The sequence below is a fragment of the Penicillium subrubescens genome, assembly GCF_028828155.1.
Source record: "Penicillium subrubescens strain IBT 31985 chromosome Unknown utg000010l_segment0_segment0, whole genome shotgun sequence".
Taxonomy (NCBI): domain Eukaryota; kingdom Fungi; phylum Ascomycota; class Eurotiomycetes; order Eurotiales; family Aspergillaceae; genus Penicillium; species Penicillium subrubescens.
Genome location: NW_026643160.1, coordinates 1306418 through 1325742, shown reverse-complemented (window position 1 = coordinate 1325742; position 19325 = coordinate 1306418). Strand labels below are relative to the sequence as shown.

Sequence of the window (19325 nt, the reverse complement as noted above, 5' to 3'; positions counted from 1 at the left end):
CCGCGCCTGTCCGTGGCGGCCCTGACTGACCGGCTCCCAGTGACCGACACTGCCACGTTTCGTCGCAATTCTTTGTTGGATCACCGACCGAAGAGCTTACGAATATACCTACCTCCCTTCCGTATCCGTCCTCACTCGCTCAAATAAGGGTGTCGCCCTCGCCATGCTCTCATGGTCGCTATCCCTGCTGCTAGCCCCGGCGCTGGCAGCAGCCAGCTCCGCGGCTGATTATTATGTTCATTCGCTGCCTGGCGCTCCAGAGGGCCCGCTGTTGAAGATGCATGCTGGGTGAGTTCATGCGGTTGATGAGATAATTCGTGGAGATATCAAAAAGGAGCATTTGCTGATACTTGAATTCTGGCTAGACACATCGAGGTGGACCCTGAGAACAATGGTAATCTGTTCTTTTGGCATTATCAGAACCGTCACATCGCGAACAGACAACGGACTGTCATTTGGTTGAACGGCGGTCCTGGATGTAGCTCGATGGATGGCGCGTTGATGGAGGTGGGACCTTATCGGCTGAAGGACGACCATACATTGGAATACAATAAGGGCTCGTGGGACGAGTTTGCCAACTTGCTGTTCGTCGATCAGCCGATTGGTACGGGGTTCAGCTATGTGAACACGAATAGCTATATCCATGAGCTGCCAGAGATGTCGGCCCAGTTTATGGTCTTCTTGGAAAAGTTCTTCCAGCTGTTCCCGGAGTATGAGAGAGACGATGTAAGTGGTCGCGTGCTACACCTGCAAACTTCGGCTTTGAAGGAAGGGATTGCTGATGGAATTACAGATCTACATAGCTGGCGAATCTTACGCGGGCATGTATATCCCCCACATTGCCACAGCTATTCAGATGCGCAACAAGGCCGCCGAGCAGGAAGGAAAGACGAAATGGCCCTTGAAGGGAGTGTTGATTGGCAACGGCTGGATCTCCCCCTATGATCAGTCGCCCGCCTATTTCGAGTTCGCTCAACGCATGGGTTTGATTAACGAGGGAACCCAGTCCTACCGCGAAATCGACGCCCTGAACTCGATCTGCCTGGCTGCGCTTGAGGACCCGCGTAGCAAGGAGATGGTCAACATTCGTCAGTGCGAGGAAGTCTTGCAGGGATTGACTAGATTGACTACTAAGGATGGCAAATGTGTCAACACCTACGACATTCGCTTGCAGGATACATACCCCGAGTGCGGTATGAACTGGCCCCCAGACTTGGCCAATATTACGCCTTACCTCCGTCGCCAGGATGTGAGACAAGCCTTGAATATCAACCCCGCCAAAACGGCCGGCTGGACCGAGTGTAATTCGGCTGTTAGCCAGACTTTCCTTGCCACCCACTCCATCCCGGGTGTCAAGCTGCTTCCCGCCCTGCTTGAATCGGACGTCAACGTGCTCCTGTTCAGTGGTGACCAGGATCTGATCTGTAACCATCTCGGCACAGAGACTCTTATCCACAACATGAAGTGGAAAGGTGCGACAGGTTTCGAGACGGACCCGGGCGTGTGGGCTCCGCGTCACGATTGGACCTTCGAGGGTGAACCCGCTGGTATCTACCAATACGCCCGCAACCTGACCTACGTCCTCTTCTACAACTCCAGCCACATGGTCCCCTTCGACCAACCCCGCCAAACCCGCGACATGCTCGACCGCTTCATGAGAGTCGACATCGCCAGCATCGGCGGCCGCCCCGCCGACTCGCGCATCGACGGCGAAAAACTCCCCCAGACCTCCGTCGGCGGCCACCCCAACAGCACCGCAGCCGAGGAACAAGAAAACAAAAAGCTCAAGGAAACCGAAATGCACGCCTACACCAAATCCGGCGAGGCCATCCTTGTCGTCGTCATCATCGGCGTTACCGTCTGGGGCTTCTTCATCTGGCGTTCTCGTCGTTCTCACAAGGGTTACCGCGGCGTGAAGAACCCGGATCTACGGGGTGGATCATCTGTCCTCGATCGCTTCCATAATAAACGGTCTGCGGCGGATGTCGAGGCTGGTGATTTCGATGAGTCTGAGCTTGATGCGCTGCATTCGCCTGGCCTTGATCGTGAGCATTATGTTGTTGGGGATGATTTGAGTGGAGATGAGGATGAGGGGGCTGGGAAGAATGGGAATCACCGTCAACCGTCGGCGTCATCATCTTCGTGATGTTGAATGATGCATCTTTTGGCGTGGGGGGTTGGTTCGGTTTTCCTCTTGGTTGGGTCTACTCGTTGGGGTTGTTTGTTTGTTTTGTTGTTTGATAAGGTTGCGTGCATCTGTGCATAGTTGGGCGTATACGTTAAGTATCCATTTTTTTAATAGACTAAATATATTCAGTCATTGGTTCTGCTTTGATTTTCTCTTACTTCCAAGTCAAAATAGTCCAATCATAAGTTTCGACATTTATAACGGCTATATATCCAATTTCTCTGAACCGGTAGAACTGATACCGTTCACCACAGTATGCCAGGTTCATCAATCTGAACCACAATTGGAAATTCGAAATCCTCGTTACAATCACAGGTTTGAATGACACATCAAGAAAGACGACTCAAAAGACATCTAGAAAGATGTTTCGAAAACGAGCAAGTTGAAGCATATGGATCTGGTTGGAACGGACTGTAAAGCGTCTCTGGTCCTATAGGTAGGTTCTAGCTTTTGAACTGCGATTATACTCACTGGAAATCATTTACCAGATACTCAATACTAGGACCTGTATCTGAAGCTGAGTTACATATGCGTAGTGACTTCTTGATTCCTGCTGAACGTGACCGCGTCAAGAGCTGCCGGGACATCTTCCTTGGTGCCACCATCAGGAACTTGGACGGTTGCAACGATCGCGTGCGTTCCCTTTTCGTGCCTTTGCCTCCACTGCTTTTAGGAAGCTGGAATTTTGGTACCTGCATTCACCTGAACCCTAAACCTGGAATCTATGGGACTTGTTCCCATTCTCCTCGATAGTGCCCGCGAAATCGAAACACACTCCTAGACTCTCAAGCTCTGCCGCTGTCTTGGGGTAGGTGGTTTAGTGGACCGCAACACTTGGTCGCGCTAGCTTTTTGTTGGCATATTTGAGGATGGTGCCCTTGACCTTGCTCCACTTGTTAGGCATGTAGACGATGGTGCCGGTTGCCGTCAACACGCGTTTCTGTTCCCTCCGAGAGCTGTTATAGAAGATTAATCGAAGAAACCGGGGAAGGTGACCGTATGAAGAGGGGTTTGTGGTGGAGGCTGTAGAGCGTTCGTGATCTCTGCCAGGGCCGTCTTCAGCGGTCCATCCTCCAGAGTCTGCAAAGAGAGCTCTCTCCAAAGTTGGGACTGATACCTTTCATGAGAATAATAGTATCATGAATTGTACTCATAAACATGCTTTCTAGCTATATTGTGATCAATATACATTTCTTTTCGGTCATTGACCGCTGTCTACATGTAAGCCCCAAACCCCTCCGGTATGAACCCTCACTCCATACTAAGTATAGCTCTTTGGATGGATGGATGGAGGGGTGGATATCATATCACATCGTTTCCTGCCGTTTTTCATGTATAGACTTCACCGCTGAAGCGTCCACACCTTCACACTCCCATCATCCGCAGTTGTCACCAAAACCTCTTCCTCCTGACCCTCCGTAGACCCTCGATCCGCTCGCTTCGCCCAAGCAGCATGGTTGATCTCATAGATGCCATGTGCGCCATCCACAACCGCAAGAATAGACCATTCTGTCTGCACGGATGGCTTCTTCGTAGACTCGGTTTCCATGGCATCTGCGTCAGACGCGGGTGCGTTGACGATTCGCTCGTCGTATAGCACAATTCGTCCATCGGCGCCGACGGATGCGACGATTCCGGTGCGTCGACTCCACGCCACGGCGTATACGGCCAGTTCGTGTGCGTGGGGCAGCACTGCGTCTTCCTCCCATGTCTCATCTGATCCAGTTGGCCGGATGATACTCGGGATTCCGGTTGATGCAGACGAGTTCAAGCCAGGGCTTCCGTTTTCTTTTGGCAAGCGGCGCCAGATCCGGACGGTTCGGTCATCTGAGCAAGAAAGCAAACGGGGGCCAGATAAGGCATGCTGCTCGCGCCACTGGTTCACTAGCTCTGCGCCCTCATCTGCTGATGATGAAGAAGAAGTCAATGGCACATTGTCCACACTCTCCCAATCCAGGAACCACACCGTGCCACTATGCGCTTTAATACACGCAACTTGACCCCAATCATCCAAATCCTCCCGCCAAACCCGGATCGTATCATCATAGCCACCACTCGCAAGACACTCCTCCGCGGGATGCCACGCAACACACTTCACATCACCCCCATGCTCCTGCATAACCGCTACCGTCTCGAAATTGTTATCTCCGTCATCGAGATCCTCCCAGATCCAAATTGACTTGTCCCGCGCACACGTCGCAAGCAACATCCCCGACGCAGACCACGACACAGACTTGACCTCGCTATCGTGGCCATCCAGCAACACGGCGAACCGCCATTCCTCATCTTCCTCGTCATTATCCCCTGCATCGGGGTTAGACGCGGATGCATCATCGGCACCGGCGCTGGCACTACCGCCTTCCGTCCGCCCATAACTATCCCATCGTCGCCAGACGCCGACTGTGGCGTCGAAGGAGCCCGTTGCAAGCACGCTTTCACCTTGTACGTGCGGCTTCCAGGCGGCGGTGCGGACACTGCGCTTATGGCCGCCTGTGATTGTGGAGAGGAGCTTGAAGTTCGTGAGCGAGTATACTCGCACGGTCTTGTCGGAGCTGCAGGTTGCGACGATGGGGAGGGTGGGGTGCGGGGCTGAGAGCCATGCTCGTTCGAGGGAGGGTGGTGTGAGGTCTGAGAGGAGGGAGAGGGTTGGCGGGGCCATTGTGTATGTTTTTTGCGAGGCAGGAGAGATTCACTCTTGCTGCAGGTTGGTTGGTGGTGGAGGGAGGAATTTGAGGTTGAGGGTGGTAGGGTTAAGAATGTGGTGGATGTGGGGTGGATGGGAAGAAGGTTGTAGATAAGATAGCGGATATGCTTAGTTATATCATTTTATCTACAAAGATATGTATCAGATAGTGAGGAGTAGATGTATAGAACGAAGATGAAAAGTTCAAATTGGTCTCATTGCATTGGTTCAAACTCCAAGAATCTCAAGTCATGGCCTCAAATTACAAGCAATTCCTCCATTCCCATCCCAATCCCAAAGCCAGTCATAGTCCTGCCAGTCTGCCCATATTGCGAGCGTCCCAAGCAAACAAAGTCAAATGCAAATGCGTAGAAATGAGCAAAGGAACAAGACACTGATACTACCACTCAAGCTGGCAAAAGAAAACAGAAAAGGCAATTAACTCCAAAAGTCATGATATAATAATATAATTAGAACACGTCGAGGACGCCTCTCACTGTGGAGGAACACTCTCCTCACACAGACGCTCATACACGCTGTTGTGACAGAGCCAGTCGACCTCGCGCACTTTCTCTAGCTCATCGACCAACTTGCCCACTTCACTGACAAATTCAGGCATACCTGCCGCGGCGAGGCTCTGACTTGCGGTCGTGGTGGCTCGGACTCGCTCGGAGGCACTTGATGCACTAAGACGAGAGAGCACATGGCTCCGCAGACGGGAGAGGATGAGTTTGGCCACCGGGTCCGAGAAGCTTAACGCGGAAGGCCCATTTGCAGTGTGCTCGGTTGGCACCTGGGAGGATGTCTCAGCATGAACCTGCACGGTAGGCTGAGATGCGGCGGAGGAACTTGCAGTTGCGACGGGTGTAAGCACTCGTCTAATCGTGGCGGCAAGCTGGGCACTTGCAGCGGGCGGCATTGGATGTGTGGACTCAAGAATAGAGTGTACACGTTCGGCGCTAATCTCGTTGAAGTTCAGAGACAGAATCCGATCAGCCTCTGGCTTCCATTGAGACCGCGCATCCCGCTTCAGCAAATTCTTGGCAGTCAGTAAGATCGACGCCGTCGCCACAATTTGGAACGCTTTCGCGTGTAGTCGCTCCAATCGCTGCTGGTCAAGTGCTAGGGTTTCCGGGATCAAATCCTCAGATACGATAGCATTGCTTAGCACCAAGTCTGCGAGGCCATGTGCATAGACCCGCGACGCAGGGGGGCGAGGCTCTCCATGGATGCTCTCCGGGTCTCGCTTCTTCATTTCATCGACGATAATCTTTCGATTTGTGCGCCAGAAACGGCGGGTCTTTCCGAGTGTAATTGTGCCATCAGTCATACCCTTGTTGAAGGTCCGCTGCTCATAGCCTGGCGCCTCCTGGATAAGCTGTGGTGCGGCTACCTGAATCATAAAGTTCGTGTGATCCAGCGACAACAGGTCAATTATACTCATCAATCTTGCCAATCGATCGATGGCATCGCCGGAGGTATCCTCAGCGAATGCTTTGACAACTGGGTCTCGGTATGGCGCGCAGAGGCGAGGCAAAATATTGTTCATAAAGTCGAAGAAGTTCTCATAAGAGAATGAGCCCGCCTTGCACTGACTCTCAACCAACTTTGGATCCAAAACGTCGCTAATAAGGACGTAAAGGGAGTTGCCCGGTTGAAGCGAGCGTAATAACCGGTCTTGAATCACAGTGGCCATGGCAACAGTCCAGCCAGTGCCATGCCCTGATTCCACATCTCGTCTCATCTGTTCGCACATATGCTCCATAATTTGCCGTCTAGGATCTGTATATGATGCTTCTTCTATCTTGTATTCTTTGTTAAGCAGAAGTTCGTGTACCAAAACCCGATTCTCGGGAAGCGCCGTGAGGATCTTGGTGAATCGTTCATGTGGAGACGCGCGCTGCTTATCCAGCTCTTGGAGAACGGCGGCATCCACGTTGTTAAAGGACTCGCTAATGGGAGATGTAACACTCTCGGTCAGGGCATCCGTTGACGAAGCTGCGGCAACCTCGGTAGAACGAGGAATGGCCTGCTTCGAGGCAGAGCGTTTCTTCTCTCGCTTGGCTTTCTTGAGAGTCTCTCTGATCATCTGCATGGCTTTATCCGAGCCTGCAAGTCGCTTGAGTCGGGCCAGGAGGAGAATCTGATTCTGCCGGATGCCTTGACGATAATCATCAGCCGCGCCACCGGCTTCGTCGTCTTTGACGGTCTGCCAGATAAGTTCTAGTTCAACAAACTGCGCAAGCATGATTTCAATCAAAACACTCGAGTCATGAGACTTCCATGCATGGAACGTTGAGAAAAAGACATTATGCGATTCGCACAAGGATTGCAGATCGGCGGTGATCACAGTTGGCGAGCAGCAACCGGACGAAAGCAAAGCCGTGACTTGGTCAAACACGACTAGAAGCTCACGCGCCTTGCTGATCAGGTCCTGCTCCTGTTCCCCATCGCCGCTCAAAACCTCGGTCGGATGGGTAACAATTAAATAGCTGCTGAGGAATGTGCGTACTGCACCTTGCTCGCCCATGGCTCCGCCTTCCATGTCCTGTAGTCCGCATAGGCGGAGAACCTTGGTCATGGTCTCCAGCACGCCCTTGTTGGACAGAAGGGCTCCCACTGTCTCGAAGGACATCTCGCGCACTTGGTTGACTGACAAATTCAACGAGCGAAATTCTCCCATCACCGCTTTCGCGTGATGCGTTCTCCAGACTCGCTGGATCTTTCTCGCCGCGGTGTCCCGTGTCTGAGACTTGGTGACCGCTCGGGCCATCTTCTTCTCCTCCGCAGCCGGCAAGCTGCTTGTGCGCTGGCGACGATGGGTTTGCTGATAAAGTGCCCGTCGCTTCTCTGCCTCTGCAAACTTCTCAGCCATTTCAAGCCGGAGACGTGCGTGCTCTGCGGCCTTCTTCTCCCGCTGATCCTCGGCCTTCTTCTTTGCTCGCTTGACCTGATCCTCGCACTTGGCGGCAATGTCGGCCAGGAGACGCTCCCGGGCTTGCTGCGCTGCCAACGCACGCTCCTCGCTGTGTAAGTTTCTGGTTGTTGCCTTGGCCAGGGCGGCGCGCAGTCGCACCTTCTCGGCGTGCAGCGCGCGATCGGCTAGTCGGGCTTTGCGGGTTTCGAGGATAGAAGTGCGACGGAGATGCTGGGCAATATGATCCGTGCTGGTAGAGCCATTTGAGGATGCGTTGGAATGATGTGAGTGCAGCGAAGAAACGGAGCTACGCCGCGAAGAAGCCGCAGACGAGCGCCGGGCCTTGCTGTTTCGGCGGTAAAAGCGAGCGGCGATGTGCGGCGGGAGAGTCAACGGCGGTGCGGGCTCCTCGGATGTCATTTCCACGTCCGGTTCGCTCACGGAGTCGGGAGAAAGGGGGGTTGGCCCCGCATCAGGGAGCTGAATCTCGATGTCGGAGTTGCGGCGCAGCATCGTCGAGGCAAGACCGGACCAGTGCGACACACCGTAGGGGCGGGGCAGGTCTGAACTGATAAGCGATTAGACGAGGCCGTGAGCTCGGAACGAAAGGCACTTTTAACCAACCTGATCACTGTCGCGCTCTTTATGAAGTCAGGAGCTCAAAATGAGGGGGCGAGCAATCTGGAGGCCTGAAACTAAAGACGGAGGAGCAAGTTCATGCCAGGGCAATGGCTGGGGTTGCGGAGGGATCCGTGCTTCGTTTCAGAGTAAAGGAGAGGATTCATTCCATGTTGGAAAAGGAAGAAAGAAGAGGAGGAGAGGAGGCAGTACAAGAATAAAAAGAATGGTATAGATTTGCCTTGCCCATCCACGAAACCGGGCAGGACTGCGAGTCGATTGCTGATCCGATGGAATCGCATGGCCGCAAGCAGAAAGACGTCAACGCGGCTTAGCTAAGCTGCAGCATGCATGGGGATCCCTCGATGGCACTTGACCTTCTTGGGCATCACCAGCCTTACTTCGAAGCTTATTAGGAATTTGATATCAACTGCATGTAGGTAAAGTCTATCCTGCTGATAGTTTGGATTTATTGCATAATAGTTTGGTTGGCGTTTGTGTATTGATTCCAATACCAAAGTTATCTTCCCGTATCTTTGTGTATATTTGACCCGGAGCTCCAACAAAATAAGATGAAACTTAGAATTATATATACACAAGAAACTGCAAGCGGAAACTGCAGACCTACCTAGTGTCAACCGAATTAATATAGGTCAGTAGGCTCCCACTGACTGCTCAATAGCATGTGAGGGGCACTACCACATGGCTACGCCCCCAACAGAGGTTTGTCCATGTGACCATTCGTAGTTAACCCAACCAGACCCAGACAAGCATATTCCAGCGAGGCACATGAATCTAGTCAGTCCTATTTCTGCAGATACACCATCAGAATAAAGTCGAGTAGGTATGCCTCCTTGAGCCCTTGTGATAAGAGCCACGAGTTACCCATCCATGATCAACTCACCATCCGACAAATATCGCCAGTGTCGATATGAAACAGATCGCGTAACCCTAAGTGGAAATTGCTAATTCAACAATACACCCTTTAGTCTGGTTTAGGGTAGTAATGGTATCCAGTATAATCCTCCAAGTAGGATATCGTTATAGTAGTTCAAAAGTCTGAGTCTAGAAACCAGAGAAACAGACCAACTAGACATGCTTCAGTCACTCTTTTTCGAAAGGTCTTTCTGACTGTCTTTCTACGTCTGCAGGCGCGGATCAATAACATAAACCCGTTGATGCCACTCGTCTCAGCCATTTCGATATGCCGATAGGCGATGACTTGCTCGAAATAGGATTACCAACCCCAATTTGATCCTGGTTGCACACGTCGGCGAGCATCACGCCTTTGAATCCGCGCATAGATTGTAGCCGGAAAAAGGGAGCAATTTTGTATAATCGAGATAGAGAACCCCAGCTGAACGGTACTCATACAGTTTTCTTGCTAAAACACTGGAAACCCATTATTTAGGGCGATAAAAGCCAGAGATCATTTGGAGACATCGATGTCTCCTCCCCGCTCCATACCTAGCGACTGTATGTTGGGCAATTAGCCGAGCAGCATCGTCAGCCAGAGGTCCCGATCCAATAGCTGCATTCCTCTTTAATGATAGCCGCGGCCATCCATCCTTCATATTCGACATCGGAAGTTGTGAAATTCTGCATGAGGGACTCTTTCATGGAAAATTGCATAAGATGTGAGCTGAAAAAATGACACTTGCCAGCAGGGTTCTTTGATTTGGTAACAGAGATGCGGGTAACTTGCTGTGCATGGTCTCGCATATCTACGGGAATCTCCGTAAGAGTCCGGAGGGATTTCTCACAGATATAATGGATATTGATCGAGATGTATGCCTCTTGGAGGGTAGTTCCTTGGAGTCGAGGGCAACAGCTTGCCAAGTGAAGCCTCTCCGAAGAATAAGGGTGACATATTACAATCAGAGCGAAGAGTTCGGCGGGCAAATTGAGAGGCTTGGTTGAATAAAGGCTCACGAGACTGTTGACGGTTAGATCATTAAAAAAAGAACAACTCAATGCGGGACAAAGGGGCGAATATGTAGCTTGCACTAACGATACTAGCATCAAAAAAGCACTTTGTCTGTACGGTATACTTCCTAGTAACATCCTTTAGACACTAAATACAACAAACAAAAGCTGATACTGGGATACTGAGGCTTCTGAATATTAATATTAAATGTACACTAATGAACAACCCTGTTTTTCACAGGGAAGAAGCAATGACACTCTCATCTTCCTAATTCCCACTTCTGACCTCCACCTCTCCACCACTCCACAGCCCAATACCTATTCGTCAGGCATGATTGAATGACAAGAAGAGCAGAAAACGCCCAGGGTGAGAGAATTAAGGACACAAAGGTAACGAAAGTCAGTCTGAGCTCAGCGCTGTAGAAATCACTCGCCTCTCAGCTGCTTGCTGTAGGAAGATCGACGATAGACATAGTCCTCGTCCAAGTGATCCTCCATCCCACGTCCGAGCCACCCTTCTTCATCCTCATCTACGCGCCACTGTCTCCACTCTTCCTCATCCTTGGCCTCTGCGCGGAACCTGCAGATGGCAAGGTCAATCATGAAGGGCTTGTAGTGATTTGCTCTGAGCTTCTTCACGATGACATTTCTGACCTGAAAATCCAGGTTCAGGATTCCGCGCTCGCCCGTAGCCCGGAGAAGTTGCATGGCATCCTGACAGATGCTATTCCAGAGCTCCTTTGGGGCGTGCCTGCCAAGGTCCTTCAGCTGGAACCCCCTGATATACTGGAGGAGGATCCCAGGGATGACAGTGGGCTGATTGAGCGGGCCTGGGGATACTGAGGAAGAGCTGGATGCGGTGGCAAGTCCAATCAGCCGCGGGACGACGGCTCCCTGCACGTCGCTCAAAGTGTCGTATGCTTTGACTTCTGTATTGTAGAAATCAAGCTATGCTTGATTCATCCATGCTTCACTTTGACCGGCGCTCATCTTCATGTCAAAAGAAGACATGTTGACCTTGTCACGCTGAATGTCGGCGAGGAACTTGGAAGAACGAGAATCGTTCACAAACTGATGGAACTTATTCTCAGCCTCTGGGGTCCAGACGTCGACATTCCAAACCCGCCTGAACTCTGTGACAAAACGGCGGTCAAAAAGCTTCAGCACCATGTTGCCTTCGGATGCAAGCTTAGGGTGCTTGTCGATGCTGACTTTCATGGTGCAGGAAAGAGTGAACGGTTGGAAGAGATCAAGGATTGTTGCTTCGATCTGACCCGGTTGCTGTGGATCGTGCGATCTGAGCAGATGTAAATTGAGGATTTCTCCCTCCTTGTAAGGACAACTACGATGATCAGTATCCTTCGGACAGAAAGTCTCTTGCACAAGGACTCACGTGTCACTGACGAAATCCATGGTGCTCGGGAGTTAGAATTCAGTCGACTAACGTTGTGAACTACAGGGATGTGGGAGATTTCCTGTTTCTGAGCTTTACAATCGTGTGTTGAGTCCTCGAGCGAGTGTGTGATGTAGGTCGCGATGGCTTTTCAGATGAAAAAAAGGGTATTGAATGATGAGGAATCGGGATTAGATGAGCTGTCGTTGTGAGCTACAGGAATGTAAGAGATCTCCTGTGTTTGAGCTTCACAATCGTGTGTTGAGTCCTCGAGAGAGTGTGTGTGATGTAGGTTGTGATGGTTTTTCAGACGAAAAGAAGGATTGGAGAGGCAAAGAAGATGCAGGTGTCTTTGTCCAAAATATTCGCAGATAGTCATGTATGCATGTGAATAGCGACATTTCCGCTCAACGGAGAAGGCGCACTCGACTATCCATCAACGCTGTCATGGCAGAGGATGCGCTCGTTGACTCGGCGACTAGGGGTTGGCTAGAATCTTCCGACATGTGTGGACATGTATGAGCCTGAGATCCAGGAATTCGGCACTATGATTCAACTCGAGTAAAGTGATACTAGTTGTAATACCCGATAAATGAAGAGCTTTTGTTGCTTCATGTAAAACCGCATTGATTTAGCTGTGTATGTGGACTTGGGCACATAAAGAAGTCATATCGCGGGATCAACTCGCTAGCATGTACACACTGCTTCAGAGCACTCGCAGACCGACTCTCATCTGGCCCCTTCCGCCCCGATTCGCTCTGAGATAGTAAGGAATAAAGGTCAAGTTCTTTGAGCCGTTAGAAACTTCATCCTTTGGCTCGGCCACAATCTGACCGTCCCAGGCTGACGTATCGAGTTCGCCCTTTGAGCCATTCTCGGCCACAATAGCGATATAAGAGTCTGGCTCGGACCGCAGCTCCTCTTTCAAAGATGCGTTCAGATCGAGAATTGTACGCTGTATTCATGTTAGTGTGCTTCTTATTTCTATGATTTTGCATCTCGGGACATACCTTGAAATGCTGCTGCTCCCATGGGTGATCGACATCCTCAACACAATAGACAATTGGGCCTCGAGTAACATATGCCACAGGCTGCATAGTCAGAGGATTCGGGCGAACGAATCGTGGCTTCATAGGGCAGGATAGGCGGAACTTCGAATGTTCTCGAAGCCACTCAGCGCTGAGATGCAGATAGCCATTTGCGATCTTCAGATTGTCGGGTCGAGGAGCAATCTGGTTCGATCTTGGTTAGTCTCTGGAGACAAAGACAGGTATGGGGTTCTACTTACCTCCCATGATGTCGCCCAGCTAGGGATTCTTAGACGTAGCTCAAGTTCAACAGGTGGTCCATCAGTGCAAGTCTCAAATTCTACGTCTCCATTCCAGGGCCACTCGGTCTTTTGTGTAACCGTGACTGTTGAGTCGGAGACCTTGAGATTCAAAGTGGCTGAGGTGTACATGTGCACATTGACCACAGCACGTTTATGGCTCGTAGTGTGAGTCCAAAAGTATCCTCCGAGGAAACCCAAAGTGCGGGTGACATTCGGCGGGCAACAAGCACACTCAAACCATTCATAGCGCTCTGAGAGATCTTCGTTTGAGGAGGCCAAGTGGTTGACGTAGGTGAATGCTTTTCCATCCAGACTCATACCGGTCAGAACAGCATTGTACATGCACAGCTCCATGATATCGGCATATTGACTGTTTAGTTCAAGCTAATACCTTGTCAGCAGCCATAAATTTGCAATGCGGGTGTAACTCACACGAAGCAACCGCTCAGCAAGCATCATAACTCCGATAGCTGCACATGTCTCCGCATAGCAACCGCCTTCATCAGTACCGTGGGGCAAGAAGTAGTCGATACCAAACCCTTCCCATTTCTTGATGGCACCAATCCCACCAGTCACATAAGACTTCTGCTCGATCATATTCGACCACAGTCTATGGAGGGCAGGTAGAAATTTCGCTCCAGTCTCACTAGTAGGTTGGTGGATCCGAACCAGATCGGCGACTGCGGTGAGGAGATACATAGCTCGAACCGAGTGGCCCTCAATTGTCTCCTGTTCGGCAATCGGCTTGTGGGCTTGTTGATACCAGTAGCTTCTTGCGGCGGGATAGCACGTGGGTAGTTCATGTTCGTTTTCACCTCTCGCTTCTGCTTCCACGTCGTAGTAATGGCGTTTCCCTTTGCCGCCTTGATGATTGCCTCTTTCCTCGATGAAGAATTTCGCCAACTTCAGGTGCTCTGGATTTCCAGTGACCTTGTACAATCGCAGTAGAGCAAGCTCGATCTCGGGGTGGCCAGGGTACCCAAGTAGCTGACCATCCTGGTCGCCAAAAGTGGCCACGAAAAGATCTACATATTTGAGAATCGGGGACAGCAGCTCATCGTTCTTATAGTAAAGGTGATGAGCAAGAGCCGCTTCAATGAGATGACCTGCGTTGTATCTAGATGAACCACTCGTTTAGCAGAACTTCGGCGTAGGATAGCGTGTCAGCGGTGACCTACAACTCATGCATGTCTCGCAAGTTGGTAAACCTCTTTCCTGGTTCCACAACAGTGTAATGAATATTCAAATATCCATCTGCTTGCTGTGCGCCCTGGATCATTTGCACCATCTCTTTCACTGCGGCATCTATCTCCGAATCAAACGAGTCCATCAGCAAATAACAGGCTCCCTCGATCCACTTGGCCACGTCAGAATCCCAAAACTGATGATTAGGAACCGGATAGACGGTGGGAGGATCCGAATAGCTAGGATGCCATTTCAGCTTGAAAGCATCATAGCGACCAGTATCCTTGAGCATTTTCAGCTGGTGTCGAAGCGTCTGCTTTCGCACGACTTCACGTCGGCGCGCCCAAAAGGACCCCGTTGTAAAGGTCGTGGCGGCAAAGCTCTCCTGAGGGTATTCCATGGCAGACAACAGTGTTTCAGGTTCAGACTAGAGTATTCGGATATGTGAGTATACCTTGAAGCTATCGAGCAGATCCCGCTCCTTATAGCACTATCGAGGATCGGGGACTCCCTATCCCGAAATCTAAGAATCGGAGATTGAGCGAACGATATCCCACATGTTCGGACTTCATCATTAGTAAAGGAGCCCGTGAAAGCTTTCTGCCGATTGTGTCCATACGGCCTCCGAAGCGGGATGCCCAGTGGGATGCCCGAAGCCAAACGCTCCGGTGGAGTCATTCCGGCGGGGTGAACCCTACCGAAGATGGATTTGAAGGCCAAAGACACAGAGCACTGTAGGCGTAATTGACTAGCAATGAAAGTTGGATTGGTTCCGTGAAATAGGTTTTGGGCAATCAAATTCCAAATGGTCTAGAAGAAGGTCTACAAAGAGATTTATAAGGAAATTTAGAGGAAGATTTAAAAGGAGATCTGGAAAGAGATTTGGAAAGATTCAGAAAGAGGGTAGTCAAGGGAGCTCCATTATGTCCAAGAGAACAATCTTCATTTCGCCGTAATGCTAACGCTTATATATGAGAGATATGCAAGTGCCACGCCGGTAAAGACCAGCCCCCTTCTAATGCAAGATAACGGACTGCAACGTCCGATGTTCGCCATTCAGCATTTGATGAACTCGAACGGCTAGGAGATTTTCCAATATGAGTGTGTTGTTGCCAAGATGCAACTTTGGAGAGGAAATAAAATGCTCCTCGCTGCCATGCATAGCTGTTTCGCTCCTAATCTCAAACCATGCGCTGCTAGTCTTTGCAGACAGGAGTATCCACGCCCGTATCACATTTCCTTGAGAGCACAAGTTTGAGGTCCCCAAGAATGAAGAGATGGCGCAGGGTATCGTAAGGCACATTGTGCAGCCCAATATATTCGGCAAGAGAGAGCAACAGAAGCATCTGCAAACAGACACAGGAGTCGAAGCACTCAATGTTTTCGAATCGCTTGTTAAATTTATTCGTAGAGGGAAAGGGAGCGTGAAATCATCGATGGCCGAAAAGGTCGATGTCTTCCCCGCCGTCATCATCGTCATCATCTTCCTCATGATCTTCCTCGTCTGCGTCTGACGAGTCCGATGATTCCGATGATTCCGCGTCTTCATCGTCTTCATCCTCCTCGACAGCCGAGGCGGCCTCGGCAGTAGCCGTATCACCCGCGAGGAATCCATATCGATCTCGAAGCTTCTTGCTCAGGAAATTCAAGGCACCGTATTCCGTCTCGCCCTCAGCCCGGGATGCGCCACCGAAGAAAGGCATTGAAGACGGCTTCTCCGATTCGCGCTCAGTGGGTAGGCCGAAGTAATTGCTTACCACCGGCGAAATCGCACGTCCATGGGTCATATTGTAGGACACAAATCGCCTGTCCTCGCCGGCGCCAGCAGATATTGGAACGCTCAGGCGTGAAGAAGCAGGATTGGTATTGAGATGAAGTGCTGCCAATGAAGTTGCAGTTTCACCATCCGGGTTCAGAGAGGCTGAGCGTGGGCGAGATGCAAGTTCTCCAACGCCTTCCTCCTCGAGCACTTCGGAGATGTCACCTCCTTGTAGTACCCGGAGCTGAGCGGTATTATAGGATTCACATCTGCTGATGTCAGTGTACTGCCCCATAGGTTATTGACACCCACTTGGTACTCACAAGTCACATTTTAAGCCCAACCAGTGGTATTTGACAACAGACTTGGCGCCACAATCATTACAATATATGAGCCCTTTCGTGTCTTTGAACTCAGCGGGCATTGGTTGGCTTTCAATCGTGCGATCTAGATTTCTGAAGGTCGATTCCATGTTCGTTATAGTCTTGCTGCAAATCGGACAGCGGAAGGAGGTCTTTGAATATTCCGACAGACATTTGTGATGAAGACTATGACCACACCGCATCACGACCACAGTCTCCGGGGAGGTGAACATGTAGTCTCCGCAAATGGGACAATCGCATTGAGTTGATCGTTCGATACACCGATGAGTGTCTTCAATTGAGATGGGCAAGCAAACGGAGCATGTCTGGGTATCATTAATACTGGAGTCATGTATTCGCAAAAGCGTCCAACTGTGGAAATACCTTGCAGTGGAAGAAGTCCTTGCCAAGTCCCTGGCCAATCCGGCAAATTCCACAATCATAACAGTGATATATGCTTTTCTTGCTGTCATTATCCCAAAGCTTGCAAATATCGCAGTAGTATTGGGCAGTCTGCTCCTCGCACTGCCTGCAATTCTGTGCCGCAGGTTGAGCATGTCCACACAGCATACATAGCATATTCTCAGTGTCTCGGCGAATGAGAGGATGGTCTTCAACTACATCATGGCAGAATCGACAAGTGTACCATTTTTTGCAAGTATGGCACTGCAATTTGACATTTCGATGATAGTGCTGGCAGCCTAAAATAGCTTCGTCACACTCTTCCGTATCTGCATCATCGTCCGCAGTATCGACAACTTCAGCCACAGGCGATTCAGGCTCAACTTTTGGAACGTATGTTGGTTGTAGATCGTCGGGTGTTAATGAGAATTGAATCTCATATTGGGGGATCGACGCTGTAAATGTGGGGCTCATCGGAGTTGGGTCTGAAAGCTGTCTCATCTCCCGGGCGGGAGAACTAGCGGGATCGTTCAGACCTGGAGGGCTCAGCATTGGGGACAGCATTGAGGGAGATAGTGGCGGTAGAGTTTTGGAAGAGTTGTAGCTCTCTGTCATCAACTCATGAATCATGTGGGCCTTTTCGTTATTGTTGAGGTCCAGGTCCCGGATGGCGTGAATCTTCTTCCTCAGCCAACCCATTCCATCATCCGCCGGCAGGGACATCTGGCCGAGCTCACCCATATTCAATGTACCGCTTGGTGATCGCCCAACAGCATCTTGCCTCAATCCTAAGTCTGTTCCCGATGGCCGCGCTTGTTGCCGCGGTGTCTCCTCTTGTTGAGGTCTTTGACCCTCAGAGGCCGCTGAAAGTACGGTGAGGCCATTCTGCGCAGTAATGCCAGCTGTAAGGGCGTTGGTAGGAAGTATGTTTTGGTTATCGGCAATCAGAGCATGACGAGGTCCTGTTCGAGTGCCTTCCGGCTCCGGGGTTCGGCCATCCATCTCTTTCGGTAAGGTTGCAAAGAAGGGAGGCACAGGTAAAGATCCTGCATCTCCGCTAGTCCGTTGTAGTACCCCAGTATCCTTTCCAATACCAAGACTCGTGGGATCACTGTTTTGACTCGACGGTGGGGTTGTCTGTCCTTTCGGCGATGCCTGCGCTTCGCCCCGAGGCTGGGAGGTGCGGGGAAGGGGTGTGCGGAACCCTAACTCAGTTAGCAGCGAAGTGATAAAGCTGCTCATCTCATGGAGGGCTAAGGCTAATCAGATTGAATGCAATCACAATCACCTTCGGCCTCTTTCCTTGTAGTGGAGGAGGCAGTTCGAGGTGTGGAGGTTAGAGGCATGTGACGTGGGCTGCTGAATCATCATTATCACATGGCCCCCGCCATGGCTTTGGAAGTATGAGTCCAACCAACATTTTACATGCAAATTTCACTAAGAACACTGGAAATCTTTAGTCTATGGTAGAGTCCGTTTCCAATTTGGTAATCTATGAAGCTTCTGCAAATATTGAATCTTGTACATTTGACTGGACTATCTCTCCACAAATCACAGACCTGCGGCAGCCTGTGTCAAATCTGATTGCATCTTCTTGGCCATCGCCCCTGGGGGTAGGGCGGAACTCTCGGCAGCAGAGAGCTCTTAGAGGTGGCAGGGTTGCATACGCTGCATTGGCCATCTCCAACTGATTGCTGAGGAGTAGTGAAAGGCGAAGATAGTAGGATGACAATCAGCCTTGGACAGGCAGTCAACCCGGGAGTCTCCCGGCAATCCAGACGCAACGGAGTAAGGCGACTCGATTGCAGAAGGGAGAGATTGATGCTCGATTCCCATTCCGGAAAGCTGCCTCGTGGGTCTATATCCTTCAGTGTCTGCCCAAACTGAAGTACGGAGGCCCAACGTAGCATTACACCGGTGGTGCGGCGAATCAGATGTGTATCATGCCTCCGTTCCGTTCACTGTAAGGGTTCATTTCACTTGAGACATATTCCTAGGCTCTCATTCAAACGCTCGACTGTCAAATCGAGTTGGTCATAGGCGCTCTTCCGTAGTTGGTGCTCTGCGCTGCCAAGTCCGAGGCTTCGTAGACTAATTCGCAAGTCAGCAATGTCTTCTCCACTTTTATGCTGGCAAGGTGTGATGGGGTAACTGACATGCGACTCTCTTTGGCAATCTGCGGCAGTTCCCAATACCGAGATAACAGTAAGTTCTTGAGAATCTTATGTTCCAGGCCCGTCATGTCGGTGGCACGTTCGAGAAAGCGGAGGGTATTGGCGATTCTTGACGGGTTGAACTCCGCGGGTGGAGAAGCGCGAAATGAAGTCCGCAAAGTAGTTCGAAGGACATGTCGGCTAGGGGTGGCATATCCGATGGCCTTTAGACCTTGTCGGTAAAGATGACGGTATGCATGAACGACCTCCTGCTGGTTGACCAGCGGTCTGATGTGAGAAGCGCACATGGTGGAGTTGAACTGTAGCTTGATTAGCGTTTGGCTCGTTGGGCGGTGACAGCTTCACTTTCGCGCCTCAGGCAGCGCTAGTCCCATTTGGGACAGGTGAC

The 19325-nt window shown here is 50.8% G+C and overlaps 7 protein-coding genes across 7 annotated transcripts; 1 reads left to right on the top strand and 6 right to left on the bottom strand.

The window, feature by feature from the left end:
* Positions 1-163: 163 nt before the first annotated feature.
* On the top strand, positions 164-2146 carry kexA (serine-type carboxypeptidase kexA; the record flags this gene model as incomplete). The annotated part of the gene is made up of 3 exons (XM_057157568.1): positions 164-288; positions 366-726; positions 794-2146. 3 exons carry the CDS (start codon positions 164-166, stop codon positions 2144-2146), a joined length of 1839 nt encoding a protein of 612 aa, XP_057003418.1.
* Positions 2147-3530: 1384 nt separating this feature from the next.
* On the bottom strand, positions 3531-4847 carry cia1 (iron-sulfur cluster assembly protein CIA1; the record flags this gene model as incomplete). Its single annotated transcript, XM_057157567.1, has 1 exon — positions 3531-4847. The coding sequence occupies one exon, from the start codon at positions 4845-4847 to the stop codon at positions 3531-3533; it is 1317 nt and encodes a 438-aa protein (XP_057003417.1).
* Positions 4848-5364: 517 nt separating this feature from the next.
* Positions 5365-8301, bottom strand: N7473_011627 (IQ calmodulin-binding motif domain protein; the record flags this gene model as incomplete). Its single annotated transcript, XM_057157566.1, has 1 exon — positions 5365-8301. The coding sequence occupies one exon, from the start codon at positions 8299-8301 to the stop codon at positions 5365-5367; it is 2937 nt and encodes a 978-aa protein (XP_057003416.1).
* A 2457-nt stretch (positions 8302-10758) lies between these two features.
* N7473_011626 (uncharacterized protein) lies at positions 10759-11745 on the bottom strand (the record flags this gene model as incomplete). The annotated part of the gene is made up of 3 exons (XM_057157565.1): positions 10759-11261; positions 11313-11674; positions 11726-11745. The coding sequence occupies 3 exons, from the start codon at positions 11743-11745 to the stop codon at positions 10759-10761; spliced, it is 885 nt and encodes a 294-aa protein (XP_057003415.1).
* A 686-nt stretch (positions 11746-12431) lies between these two features.
* On the bottom strand, positions 12432-14640 carry N7473_011625 (glycoside hydrolase family 127 protein; the record flags this gene model as incomplete). Its single annotated transcript, XM_057157564.1, has 5 exons — positions 12432-12680; positions 12736-12957; positions 13014-13439; positions 13488-14172; positions 14234-14640. The coding sequence occupies 5 exons, from the start codon at positions 14638-14640 to the stop codon at positions 12432-12434; spliced, it is 1989 nt and encodes a 662-aa protein (XP_057003414.1).
* A 1030-nt stretch (positions 14641-15670) lies between these two features.
* Positions 15671-18005, bottom strand: N7473_011624 (RING finger and CHY zinc finger domain-containing protein; the record flags this gene model as incomplete). Its single annotated transcript, XM_057157563.1, has 3 exons — positions 15671-16268; positions 16323-16687; positions 16746-18005. 3 exons carry the CDS (start codon positions 18003-18005, stop codon positions 15671-15673), a joined length of 2223 nt encoding a protein of 740 aa, XP_057003413.1.
* Positions 18006-18739: 734 nt separating this feature from the next.
* On the bottom strand, positions 18740-19224 carry N7473_011623 (uncharacterized protein; the record flags this gene model as incomplete). The annotated part of the gene is made up of 2 exons (XM_057157562.1): positions 18740-18854; positions 18920-19224. 2 exons carry the CDS (start codon positions 19222-19224, stop codon positions 18740-18742), a joined length of 420 nt encoding a protein of 139 aa, XP_057003412.1.
* Between the last annotated feature and the right edge of the window lie 101 nt (positions 19225-19325).